At 36.7% G+C, this 13641-nt stretch overlaps 1 protein-coding gene across 2 annotated transcripts; it reads left to right on the top strand.

The window, feature by feature from the left end:
* The first annotated feature begins 4487 nt into the window (after positions 1-4487).
* LOC134227797 (uridine 5'-monophosphate synthase) lies at positions 4488-10896 on the top strand. Of its 2 annotated transcripts, XM_062709476.1 has the most exons (5): positions 4509-4644; positions 4698-4857; positions 6208-6355; positions 6426-6705; positions 9662-10896. In XM_062709476.1, exons 3-5 carry the CDS (start codon positions 6212-6214, stop codon positions 10699-10701), a joined length of 1464 nt encoding a protein of 487 aa, XP_062565460.1. In that variant the 5' UTR covers positions 4509-4644; positions 4698-4857; positions 6208-6211; the 3' UTR covers positions 10702-10896. The 2 variants fall into 2 exon arrangements, with proteins under 2 accessions (XP_062565459.1, XP_062565460.1); XM_062709475.1 differs by lacking the exon at positions 4698-4857 and having other exon boundaries at positions 4488-4644.
* The last annotated feature ends 2745 nt before the right edge of the window (positions 10897-13641 follow it).

The following is a 13641-nucleotide window of genomic DNA, read 5'->3' on the forward strand; positions in this document are numbered from 1 at the left end:
ACCCATTTTGAACTGCACCTTTTCAAAAAGGTTATGCAGGAAGGCATGTGCTTTGGCTTAAGGCATTGTTTTGTTAAATATCCTGGCTGTGCTTATGCACAGCACATGTTTCGAAATGTTGAGGCCCTCAACCCAAGGTTGAGGGTTCGAGTCCCTCCAAGACACGTGGATTCTTTTTCGCAAATTTCATATCAATTTGTCCATTTCGAAACATGTGCTGTGCTTATGCACAGCCAGGATATTCAACAAAATATGGTTTTCGTACGGCCGAGTTGCCGAATAATATGTAATTAATTTTAAGGCATTGATTAGTTCTGAACTTGGCTGCTAGGTGGCGGTATATTTGCATTCATTATTTTAGACTACTCAAGTAACTCCGATATATGGAATTTTCCACATTGTAAATATTCTTATCGCACAAATTTGAAATTTGTAAAGATGACGTCCTTAACTAAGTTCGTCTGGTGGGAATAGAATGTCTTGTGACGGAAAAAATAATTAGGAAATTTACAAATAGGCGGCGCTATTGTACTTGTAATGTTATTGCATGTTTGAAATATTGCTTTATCTTGAGACCCCTCATACCTACACTCAAGTTGTACTCGGCAACATTGTTCAATATGTCCAGAACTACAAAGCGGTGCTCAATATAATGAGCACTTCTTTCAAGATGCGGCGCTAGTGAGCTGTTATATTTGAGTATATAGTTCCATGTGAGATCTGATGTATTTTGGTTTGTAGCATTTTTGGCAAACTTGAATGTTGTGGTAGAGTCCAGGCTTGTAAAATGTCATCTGCATGTCATTTGGTACATCGCGTGGAGGGGTTTTAATGAACAAGGGTACAAAAACAGTAATTTTTCATGATTATTTCACTTATATCTGAAAATCCTACCCATTTTGAACTGCACCTTTTCAAAAAGGTTATGCAGGAAGGCATGTGCTTTGGCTTAAGGCATTGTTTTGTTAAATATCCTGGCTGTGCTTATGCACAGCACATGTTTCGAAATGGACAAATTGATATGAAATTTGCGAAAAAGAATCCACGTGTCTTGGAGGGACTCGAACCCAAGGTTGAGGGTTCGAGTCCCTCCAAGACACGTGGATTCTTTTTCGCAAATTTCATATCAATTTGTCCATTTCGAAACATGTGCTGTGCATATGCACAGCCAGGATATTCAACAAAAAATGGTTTTCGTACGGCCGAGTTGCCGAATAATATGCAATTAATTTTAAGGCATTGATTAGTTTAGAACTTGGCTGCTAGGTGGCGGTATATTTGCATTCATTATTTTAGACTACTCAAGTAATTCCGATATATGGAATTTTCCTCATTGTAAATATTCTTATCGCACAAATTTGAAATTTTTAAAGATGACGTTTTTAACAGTTCGTCTGGTGGGAATAGACTGTCATGTGACGGAAAAAAAATTAGGAAATTTACAAATAGGCGGCGCTAGTGTACTTGCAATATTCTTGCATGTTTGAAATATTGCTTTAGCTTGAGATCCCTCATACCTACATCCAAGTTGTATTCGGCAACATCCCGACCAACCATTTCTTCAATTTTCTTTAAAATTCTTCATATAGATCGTTAAAGGTTTTCATATCAACCGTCGATAGCGATCGATGCCATTTCATGAAGAATTTTAAATTAATCAAAAGTTAAAACACGGAAAATTGTTATCGATCTTTTCCAAAATATCGATATCAATTGATACCAACAAAAAGTTATTTATTTTTACAGTTCTACTTTACCGACCTGTCAAAATTTCCAACAAAAACAAAAATAGATTCTTCAGAGGTTTGCTTCTACATTTTTTTGTTTATTTATTTGCTTAATCGGGAATCGAACCTGAAGAAGTGATGATGTTATAAATTTGCCCAGAGAACTTAACCACTAGCCCACAATGAAATGATGATTGTAAGCAGCTAAGTTGCATCAACATGCTAAGACTTGAAATTTTCATTCGCATATTACTTGCATATAGGGGGATTATTTCCCACTTAACACCATTCTCACATTCATCTTACTTCAATGCGTACATAAAATGACAGCTGCTGTTAATTGGTTCGTAAATTGGAACTATATTACGGCTTTTAGAATTGAAATCCGAGTGTCGTTTCATTCAACATCCGTTCATTTTTAGAAAATTTCTAAATCATAATTTTTGAGATGTAAACAAACCGCAAAATATCCATCGGTGTTTTGATATCCAACGATATGAATCGATGGACCAAAACGTAATGAAGGTGCAGCGATGTTCGACAGTAAAATTCGTTGTCAAAATATATCATAAAGTTGAGATCGTACTTTATCAGAAATCTGATAACGTTTCATGAATATTCATATCGTTATTGTGATTAATTTGATGGTAAAGATGTAGCGATGTTCATCTTTCAAATACTTTGTCAAAGTATATCATTGCGTTGATATCATACTTTATATGAACTATGATAACGATTCATTAAGATTTGAATCATTTTTGTGAATAATGTAGTGTAAAGAAATACCAGCAAAATTATTTAATTTTAGATAAATAACTTCGAAGAAGTTTGACGAATGGTTGGCCGGGATTGTTCAATATGTCCAGAACTACAAAGCGGTGCTCAATATAATGAGTACTTCTTCCAAGATGCGGCGTTAGTGAGCTGTTATATTTGAGTATATAGTTCCATGTGAGATCTGATGTATTTTGGTTTGTAGCATTTTTGGCAAACTTGAATGTTGTGGTAGAGTCCATCAAAAGTTTTCTTTGTGTTTTACCTACTCTAGCGATGCTGCAAATAATAGAATGCGTTCACAGAATATGTTTTAGGTTATCCAAGAAAACCTTGAAATTAAGGCCTTTGGGTCTACATGCATATCCAAAGATCAGCCGATTTGCCGCCTATTTGTAAAATTCCCAATTATTATTTCCGTCACAAGACAGCCCATTCCCACTAGACGACCTTTGCTCAAGACGCCACTTTAACAAATTTTAAATTTGTGCGATAAAAATATTTACGAAACATCCCCAAAAGTCCAAAATTGGCCAAACAATAAAAAAGTTATAGCAATTTCAATTTGGGGTCAATTTGACCCCAGAGCACAGACAACGTAAGTTGTTTTGAGCACAGACAGAAGGTTAATAAAAATAGCGATGAGGACTCCCGTGGCGGTCCCGAACTCCCAAACATCATCTGTTGGTCCTCTGAGTGATTTCAGCTGACCTGGCAATAACGGAGTAGCAACCGTGGGCGGTCAATCATGCTCATGTAGGTTAGTATTATGTAGCAGATTTTCAAATTCCCAAAATTTTCGATGGATTAAATAAAAAAAATGGGGTTGTATACAAGACACGACCGCGCGACGTAAACTACGTAAAACCAAATGAACCGTTTGTTTAAGAAACTGCATATGTAACATTTTTGGCCAAAATTAGATTTTTATATATTCTGAATCCTCGTCCAAAAATACGTATTCTGGCAAAAAACACGAAAAAAATTGTTTGTTCAGGAATGTATGAAAAAAATTTCGTTTGTTTGAGAAACTACATATGTCCACGTACTTTGAAGAGCAATTGTGGAGTACTGCTTACATTTTTTGCACTGAAAGTGCTCCAGGGTGTTGAGTTCTGCCATAAACTATTGATCTGTATCGAAGAAATCGAAAGATTCGGTGCCAATTTGTTCAAAAACAGTTTTTGTTGTTTTCTCGAAATAGTGTAAAATGGACTTATGCAGTTTCTCAAACAAATGATTCAAATATAGTACATACACTGAACCAATCCATCCGCTCTATATAGAAGAGAAGGAATCATCCCACCGACGACACTACTACCCAGCTTTAGCAGCTCCTCCCACTATGTAAGGGACTAGGGACCCCACTGTCTAGCAGCTGGAGCACCCCATTCATATACTCCAGTTCAATAATTGATAATACCTCAAAAGTAGGCAATTATCAAGGATTGGAACAAGGGGAAGGGGATGCATGATACACGAAAGAACTAAAATGTTCAATAGTTTAGCGTTGATAATCAAACATTTCAATACTTCTGAAAAATTGGTGGAGAGTTTGCGAATTGATTGATATATAAATCTTTAAAATCCATTGAAAGATAAAGGACCTACTATTGATGTTACAATTCTTACATGATTTCGTGAGGGTTCCCAATTTTGAAATTTTCATTTTACACCCTGTATCCGAGTGTCCTCCTCAGACGTAGTTTACGTCAGAAAAAAATACAGAATTATGAATGTTTTATCAAAATTTAAATGTGCTAAGAATTTGTTTTAACCGTTGATTTCACACATTTACTCCTTTTTTCGATAACATTCGTAACATAAGTAACGGAAAGCAACGACCGATAGGCGGAGACGAATACTTCGTCTTTGGCAACTGGAATGTGTTGATCATAAACAGCGCATACAGTTAAATAAAATACTACGCCGGACCGGGATCTATTCGGCTGTGTAGGTGCATTCCTCTATCTAACAGTAACTAGAAGGCTTCGCACAACAAAGTAGTGAGTGAAACGGGGAACTTAATTTAACTCATTGGCCGAGCACACGTTCCTCGGGAAAGGTCAGTGTTAGTTTTTGCGAAACAATCATCTACCGCCCTAATCCGCATCGTTTCAGACTGCAGTGAAGTGAATAGCAGGTAATTCCACCTTACAACCAGTCTACCGCTTATAGCCTTGAATTTTTCTCAAGTTCAAAAGGTCCTTCCTGCTGAAGTGGTGTCGTATACCGGTGAAAACGCGAAAACCACGTGTGTTTATCTAGTTGAGCCTACTACGTTGCTCATTTGTGCTGACAGAAGAAAGAACCTATACGATAAAGCCTACATTAATATTGTTATTAAATTCTGCCGGTAATTCCATGTTACTTTTTAGTATAAGTACTGTGATAATAGCCGATTAAGTTTCAAGTTACATTTTCCTTGTGAAACTTTAACAATAATCTATCTGTGATTTGTTATTCTTCATTTAAAGAATTATCGTAAAACGATTTAGATCAATGGAAAAATAATTAAATATCATATGATCAGATCAATTAGTATTTTTTAATGAGAGTGGTATGCGGGTACAGTAGAAGCATAAGTACTAGAACGCTAGTGGCGCTGTGATCATTTAAATTATTTTGTAAAATTATGCTTTAACAAATTGGCCATAATTTATGCATCATGTTGTAGTGCATGTTTGGTTTCATCACCAACACTTGACACCGTTGTAGTACCGGTAGTTTGGCAGGTCTAAGTAAGATGTTAGTCACGCGAACAAGAACGACCAAGATGAATTAGCAATCTTATTTGAATGCGGATACATATGGGACAGAATTTGGTTTGGTATTTTTACATTTATCCTGAACAAGGTATCATTTACATATCCAACTAGTCGACCCGGCAGACGTTGTCCTGCATAGTAGGCGAGAATGTGCGTTCCGAACTGCCCATGCAAAGTTCGCATAGGAATCACAATTTTAGTTTTTCACGGTTTGCTCAATTTTACTCGTAATTTTCGCATTAGAAAATATCATATAAACCCGTCGGAAACTATAACGAATGTTTCTGCTGAAGAAATGAAAAAAATCCATCCAACCGTTTTCGAGTTACGAACACAGACCATTTCATTTTTATATATAAGAAGATAAAGCAATTTAAAATATTTTTTGCAATTTTGAATTCACCCTACCAGATCTTAAAATGTCATTCTAGAACAAAAAATTGCAGTTTTCTTAACCCTTTCCGTCCCATGGTAGCTGTAGAGTTCCATCAAATTTTGCACCTTTCAACATTCGTCGAATTATTTCAACAACAAAAATCAGTATTTGGCACAACTTTATGGTTTCATTAGATTGCAAATATAATCAATTTTGAGTAAAAATAGTGAAATTATTGAAAACAATTAAGTAACCATTGATTTACAATCAAAAACTTTTTTTTTCCATTTTGCGCTAATTTTAGCCATGCCGAATAACTTTCGTTCTAGCATTTTTTCCATAGGTGATTCCTTCCTATTGAAATCTTTGAAAAAAGGCGTGGGAAAGAGAGGGTTAAGCTATTTAAAAATCTTAAGTAATTCAAAAAAATCGCATGGTAATTACAATGCGTTAAACATTTAGAATGACTGCAAAACTGAAAAAATGTAAATAGTGTAAAACCAGAATCCTGTGTACCTATAAGAAAACTACCATATTTGAAACCCGACATATTATTTTGCAGAGCAATGGATCAAACTAAGTTAAAAGAACTGGGTCTGCGACTATTCGAAATCAATGCTTTCAAATTCGGTGACTTCAAGATGAAGGTGGGCATCAATTCACCAGTGTATTTTGATCTCCGGGTAATCGTCAGTTATCCCGATGTTATGGTAGGTTCAATGTTTGTTACACCGCATCATGTAGCGTCAAACTATCGTATTATCATTGTGATATTCATAGGACACCTTGTCGGACTTGTTGACTGAGTTCATCAAACAAATCAAAGTCGATACCGGGGTCCACCTGTGTGGAGTTCCGTATACGGCGCTTCCGGTGGCTACGTTAATTTCCATCAAGGCTAAACAACCGATGCTGATCCGCCGCAAGGAAGCCAAAACCTACGGAACCAAGAAGCTAGTCGAAGGAAAGTTCAACGCCGGAGACAAGTGCCTTATCATTGAGGATGTTGTCACATCCGGTTCCAGCATTTTGGATACGGTCAGCGATCTACGGTCGGAAGGTAAGTGAAGAGACAGATGTAGAACAGCAGCTGCTAGCCAATGTGAACAGAAAGCAAGCAAACTCCATTTATCTAATTGAATTACCACTTGACGGACATAGATGGTTATCATCTATTTGAGTGGATGCGGCTATACATTTATCTTCATTGTATGATTTATCACGCGAATTCAGAAAATACACTGATAAAGAGTTTGCGGTTACCGTAACGCATTTGACAGTGATTGTACAATCTACCGGTCTGTGGTGCAGCGTATTGAGGATTGATATACCTATGTAGGTACGTAATCAGGGATAAAGTTTTGTTTTGTGTATGTTCGGCAATAGATTTTTTTCGCGATCGTGTTAAAGTGTACGCATTCTCGTTCGTACATCAAGATGTACCGGAAAGCCTAGAAATGTAATACATTTCTAAACAATGAGGTGATACAAGCTTCTTTAAAAAAACCCAGATTAATCCACCTAGCGGTGATGGAACCTTTCTCGTGTGGTTTAAAAATAGTATTTTGACCATGACTTCTAAGCCCATAGTCTGACCAATTATCAATAGGAAATAATGGCACAGTATTCTGCGTCGAATGCAACTTGTTGCAAGCAAATCGGTTAAGCATTAGAGCCTGAAAAATGAGTGACAATTGTTTTAATTGATTTTTTTTGTAAAAAAAATGGTATTTGGCCATAACTTCCGATCCCATAGTCCGATCTGGCCAATTTTCAATAGGAAATAATAGGACAGGATTCAGGAAATAATAGAACAGGATTTTCAACTATTTTGAAACTATTGACCAAGATTTTTTTTATAAAGCTTTATGTGTCCATCGGATGATACTTTGTTCATGGCAGAAATGAAATTACGAATCTTGGAAAAAATATGGCGCGGAAACTTCGCGAGCCATTTAATTCGCTGCTCTTATTGGCATTTCACTATTTCAATGAAAGTGTTTTACATCACAATTTATAAATTGGTATACAGTTATGCAAGCAGGAGACCTGTCGATTTTTTTAAAACTCAACCTTACTGTATAGTAGGGGAAGGTGGGGAGGCAAATGATCGTTATGTGGCGAGTTATTTTTTTTTATAGACAGCCTTATAAACTCTATTATTTACTGTGTTTTGTTCCTCCTAAAGATGTTTTTTTAGTGGCCACTCAAAATTTGAACAACTTCTCCCGATAATGACCAAATGCTATCATTTTTTCACAGCAAAAATCCATAAATATGCTTAATGAAGAGATAAAAATGCCATCACTCCGCCACAATTTCAGGATTTCAGATGTAATGAAGGGTTTGCTGTAAAAAATATTGATTGAGTAGATATCATTGAAAGGAAATCAAGTCTCCCCAATTTTGAAGATCGCATGCGCTACCGAATTCCATAGCAAAAATCGTTCATGAATACGCACAGCATGTCGGAAAATCTGCGTAAGGAGGAAAAAAATTAAAAGTTCAGAGATCATGGTCCTCATTACAAGCAGAAGGTCGAGCGTTCAACCCCTGACTCGTTGTACATGAATCTTCATATTTTTTGTTTCGTTGTCTACCAAAACGATCCGTACTGTTGTTCCTGTCGCACTAAAAATTAAAAAAACTTCCGTGACACCAGTGACAAATCGTTTTATTCTCTGCATATTTCTAAAGCAGGTGTTCAGCTAATCCAATTATCGTAATTTTCACTCATTCTCAAGAGAAGAAAATGCTCATTCACGCAGATTTTCGCCGAGAAATCATTTTCGGTGTTATGAGTGATAACCATATTTCGCTCACTTCCGGTGGCGTAAAACTTTGATTTGCTTGCGAGTCTACTCATAGTTTTGAGTAGTCTTGCTTTTGACTGATAATGAGTAAAATTTTCGTGAGGATAAAATCGAAGGCAATACAATTTTACCTATTCACTGAGTATATAAAAGTTAGCCGGTACGATTTTCGTTTCTCTTCTGAGTTTGTTCTAGGAGAAAAGAGTGGTGAGTGAAAGACGTTTTTCGCCACAAATTATTCTCCTTCGACTCAAAAACGCTTGATTTCGTCTCATTGAACTTGTAACTGGAATTGGAAGTCACTATTTGGTCACTTTTTCTGCAACTGAAAGTTACTATTTAGTCCCTTTTTTCGTCAGCTTTGGTCACTAAAGTTACTATTTTGAGTGGCTTCGGTCGCTACCAGACCTGACTTTTTGGTACTTGCTGTATGGAAACAAGTTGTATTTAACGAGAAATTCAGTCGTAAAATTAGTTCAATCGGACTTTGCGTTCCAGAATTATTGAAAAAAAAAATGTTTCACTTAAAAAAATATTGTGAAAAACAATTAAATGGGATACATTATACTAAAAAGGTTTAAACAATATTCTTCCTAATCAATCGTTATTAATAAAACATCGATTGAATTTCGCATTTTTTTAGAGCAAACCTTTATAAATTCGGTGATTATCTGAATGATCCAAAATTTAAACTCCTTCTTCAAACTATGTCTAATTAAATACATTTTTGTAATTTTCAAAATTATTTTCAAAATCTTGTCCTATGTGTTTTTTTATTTGTCATTCTTCTTTTCTCTAGATGATAGCGTTAATTCTTCTCTTAGCCTTACTGATCTTTGATCTTCATAAATCTGCTCATTATTTCGTTGCTTGACTACTTGACCAGTCAGTTTCACGCTTTTGCATATTTCTTATCACTACGGCAGCATTTTTTTTCGCACACCACACACTCTGAAAGATGATTAGATTAAACTCTTCACTTTGCAATGCGAATCCTTCTCAACGCATCTTCTATTGTAGCACCTCTACGCTAACTGGCTATCTTTGAACGCAGATAAAAAATAAAACATGTTTCCAATTTCTATTATTGGCTCCTTTCTAAGACCGTGACCTTGAATGCTGATCGTTTTTCCCGGTCTTGTCGCAGAATGGTCATGTTCAAAACATTACGTCGATGATTTACAACTAGCATCTCTATTTCAGGTCTCGTCATAACGGACGCCATTGTAGTTGTCGATCGAGAGCAAGGTGGCGTCCAGAATACTGAGGAGAAAGGTGTACGAATGCATTCGCTCTTTACACTGTCCTACCTGCTGAACGTGCTGCTCGAGGCTGGTCGCATAGAGGAAAAGACCGTACAGGCAGTGGCCAAGTACATCGAGGGTGCCCAGATCAAAAGCGATGGCTCGTTTATGAAGAATGGCACCAAAATTGTCAACGAGTTGAGCCGTGCCGGTATGACGTTCGAAGCTCGCGCTGATTTGGCCAAATGCTCCCTTAGCAAAGAGTTGCTAAAATTGATGGCGAGCAAGAAGACTACTCTCTGTTTGGCTGCAGATCTAACCAGATCCGAAGACATTCTGAATTTGGTGGAAAATGTTGGCCCCTACATTTGTGTGCTGAAAACTCATGTCGACATCATCGAGGATTTCAGTGAAAACTTTGTGAAATCTTTGCAGTCACTGTCCAAGAAACATAACTTTTTGCTGATGGAAGATCGAAAATTTGCAGACATAGGAAATACTGTTGCTCTGCAGTACAGCAGTGGTCCATTCAAAATATCAAGCTGGGCAGATTTGGTTACTGTTCATTCGTTGCCGGGACAAGGTGTCCTTAAAGGTTTGAAATCGGTGCTGACTGATCCTAGCCAGCCAAGGGGAGTATTTTTGCTGGCAGAGATGAGCTCCCAAGGCAATTTAGCCAATGCACAGTACAGCACAGCAACGATGAAGATGGCCACCGAGGTGGACTCGGATTTTGTCGCCGGCGTGGTATGCCAGAGTGCAGATTTGGTTGCCTTTCCTGGATTGTTGCAACTGACACCCGGTGTCAAGCTCGAGGGCGGTGTTGACGACTTAGGTCAGAGCTACGATAGCCCGGAGCATGTTGTTAAGGAAAAGGGAGCCGATATTTGCGTAGTGGGACGAGGAATCATCACCGCCAAGAATCAAGAAGACGCGGCTAAAAAATATCAAGAGCGACTGTGGGCGGCATACTGCGAACGTGTCGGAATCAGCGAGTGATTCAAATGCTGGCAATCAAAACTACCTAATTCCACTGTGAGTATTACATTTATTTGATGAGATCCCAATTTGAAAAAAAAACTGTTTTACCTTCTCCTGATTCAATTGTTAACCTGTATTTACCATTCCTAATCATTCCGCAATTTTAATTGGATTATTCTAAATTTTTGTAAAATACGAAATAAAATATTTTTTTTAAACAAACTTATGCAAGTTGGAATTGCTTTTTTTATTGGATGAAAGAAAAATCGGTTTGTGTTGAAAGTGGCAGCGATTTTAGTGAGTAATTTTTTTAGGCTTCCGTCAATATAGCTGGTGAAGCTTCGGTACAGAACAAACTCTTAAACTATTGTGAAACCTGAAGTTAAAGCAGCTATTATGTCTACAAGTACTGGCGAAAATCTGCACTGCCGTGCGCCAGCAAATTAAAAAATTGATATTTCGGCAAAATGACAATTGTTAGTTGATTTTTGGCAAATTATTTGCTAGGACATGGCTGTATGAATCTTGGTAAAAGTTTAACATTTTGCTGAGATCCCGGTAAAAAATTAAGCGTGTGTTATATAGTGGACTTCTGGGTACTATCACTTGATATCATATTAAATGAATAAAAAAATCTTTGACATCAAGATGGGGGGAAATGCTTATCTAATCTTCCGGTCAATTACATCTTATAGTGCATATACTCTTGTATAACACTTTTTTTTAACTTTATAATGTGTTTTTTTAATAAACTGTATATACACGATTGTGATGCATCACCTGTGCTAAAAATGTGCACAGATTACCTGGCAATCTAATCGCATTGATTGTCTGCTTTTTCAGAATTCCCAATAAGATTCCGTTGAATTATCACAAATGATGGTAATTGTTTGTGAAAAGGGAAAGAAAAGTGCAGTGGGTACCGGCCAAGTTCCCCCTGGCGGTGCTAAAATGATAAGCGGGAACAATGCCTAATTCCATTTAAATATTTTAGTATCATTAGTGATTAGCACACGTTATTGTTTTATGTGGGGGACACGCATGGAATACATTTTTCAACCCGGATGTCAGACGGCTGACCCTTGTTCGACCTAAATAGTAAAATTTAGCTTGATTATTTTAATTTTGTTTGATTGTTTTTATTTTTATTTTATTGTTTGCCATCAATTGATTAGGAGCTTATTTTCAGCATCACATAACGCAAGAGAGGGTAAAAATCTGCGTTGTATAGTACAGTTTTAGGAGGTCTCCGATTCGGCGCATTGTTGCACTATCGTGTTGAGCATAGTTGTCCCGTGTCGTTTATTGCGATGTCGTTCCCGCATCTATGTAGTTCTTAAATCTTTCGGTAGATACTTCTGGAGGCAGTCAAGGCGGTGAAAGGGACATTGCCTATGAGTTGCAGTACACAGTGGTTGATGGGAATTGTTGGATATGGCACGACGACACAATTATTGAAAGTAACCTTCATTTGGGCAGCTTCAATGCTGGAATTCATTTTATTACATAATTATACATAAAATAATGATCCCTGGGCTTTGGATTATAATTCTCCACAAATATTGATATATTCTAGGAGAATTGTAATCTGTGCTGGTAGGAGTATACGAACTGGGGGTTGGAATCTATTTGAATCACCCCCCTGGCGTCCTATACTATCACAAGGGGTTTGACAATAGCCACCATGTCCACGGACGGTAGCTCATTACCGTCCGTTGTTATTGTACGAAAATAAACATCATGTGTTTTGTTTACTATTTGTTTTGGTTAAATCTAAAAATTGTTTTCAAGATAATTTTGCAAGATTTACATCTTTGACCATGGGATGTATGTTATTTGATGATAAAATATAATAAACTTACGAATTGGAGGGAATCTACAGGTGAAATCAAGCGCTACACGAAATCATTTTTCGTAACTTGTTCTCCTGCTCCGAATCAAACAAAAGATATTATTATTGTTTATACTGTGTTGAGCATCACAGTTGAAATGATCCCGGAATGCAAATCGAACAACATTCATTAGTGAAATTGAAATGAAATAAATGGTGTGCTGAAAGATGTTTTAGGATTATATTTTCATGCCTATAATAGCTGGTATTAATTTTGAACAAATTGAAAAAGTGTAGCCAACAATATTTTGGAAGAAATCCAGTTGCTTATAAAAGCACGATTCGGGAGAAGTACTTTCCAAAATGTATGCTGGACATATTCATGAAGATGTTCGCTACGCTGAGAAGCATCTCTTGCCACGGGGCTGATTTGAATACACATGAAGAAAGTGGTGTAGATTATGGGAATTGAATTGTAAGTTCGTATACTCCTATTCGGTTTCCTCAATGACCGACAGGGTGCGTGCTACATGTCGCAGATAGAAGCTAAGGGAGGTGTGGTATAATTCGACTGAATTTATTGAATAAAGAGCCTTTTAATAGTCAGTCAATTGTGCTTAGCCTCCTATTGTGTTGTAACTGAATAATGTCAAAATAGATAATCGATACAGACACCTCCTTTCACAACAATCTATAATTCATTTGAATGTATTCAACATTGGCTCCGTAGCTTAATGTCCTATGCGACATAGTTTTGAAGATACTATTTAGCTGATCCAAGTCTAGCATCCTGTACTAGAGAGTTACTTTAGAAGAGACTTCTCATAATTTTATCGTAGTCAACGTTTATGTTTAAAATAAGTTATAAAATGGAGTGCTCATTATTTCCTGCTAGATCAGTTACAAGACAACGTGGACCACATTGAGGAAAAATTATTCAATAAATCGATATTCTCGTCGAAAGGCCCAGCTAAGCTGTAACCAAATTAATCACTTATTATATAAATCTCTAACTGAAATTAGAAAAAACAAGCTTAAATCCGACTGATATTAAATATAACACTACACTAATTTAAGAATCCCATTTAAAAGAACCTCATAAATAATAAAATGACATTTACTAATAT

This window comes from Armigeres subalbatus, chromosome 3 (genome assembly GCF_024139115.2).
Source record: "Armigeres subalbatus isolate Guangzhou_Male chromosome 3, GZ_Asu_2, whole genome shotgun sequence".
Classification (NCBI taxonomy): domain Eukaryota; kingdom Metazoa; phylum Arthropoda; class Insecta; order Diptera; family Culicidae; genus Armigeres; species Armigeres subalbatus.

Excerpts from the sequence above, each read along its gene's own strand:
- LOC134227797 (XM_062709475.1), top strand. The coding sequence starts at position 6,212 with ATGGATCAAACTAAGTTAAAAGAACTGGGTCTGCGACTATTCGAAATC. Across the intron at positions 6,356-6,425 it reads TCAGTTATCCCGATGTTATG|GACACCTTGTCGGACTTGTT; the intron begins GTAGGTTCAATG and ends TGATATTCATAG. Across the intron at positions 6,706-9,661 it reads CAGCGATCTACGGTCGGAAG|GTCTCGTCATAACGGACGCC; the intron begins GTAAGTGAAGAG and ends TCTCTATTTCAG.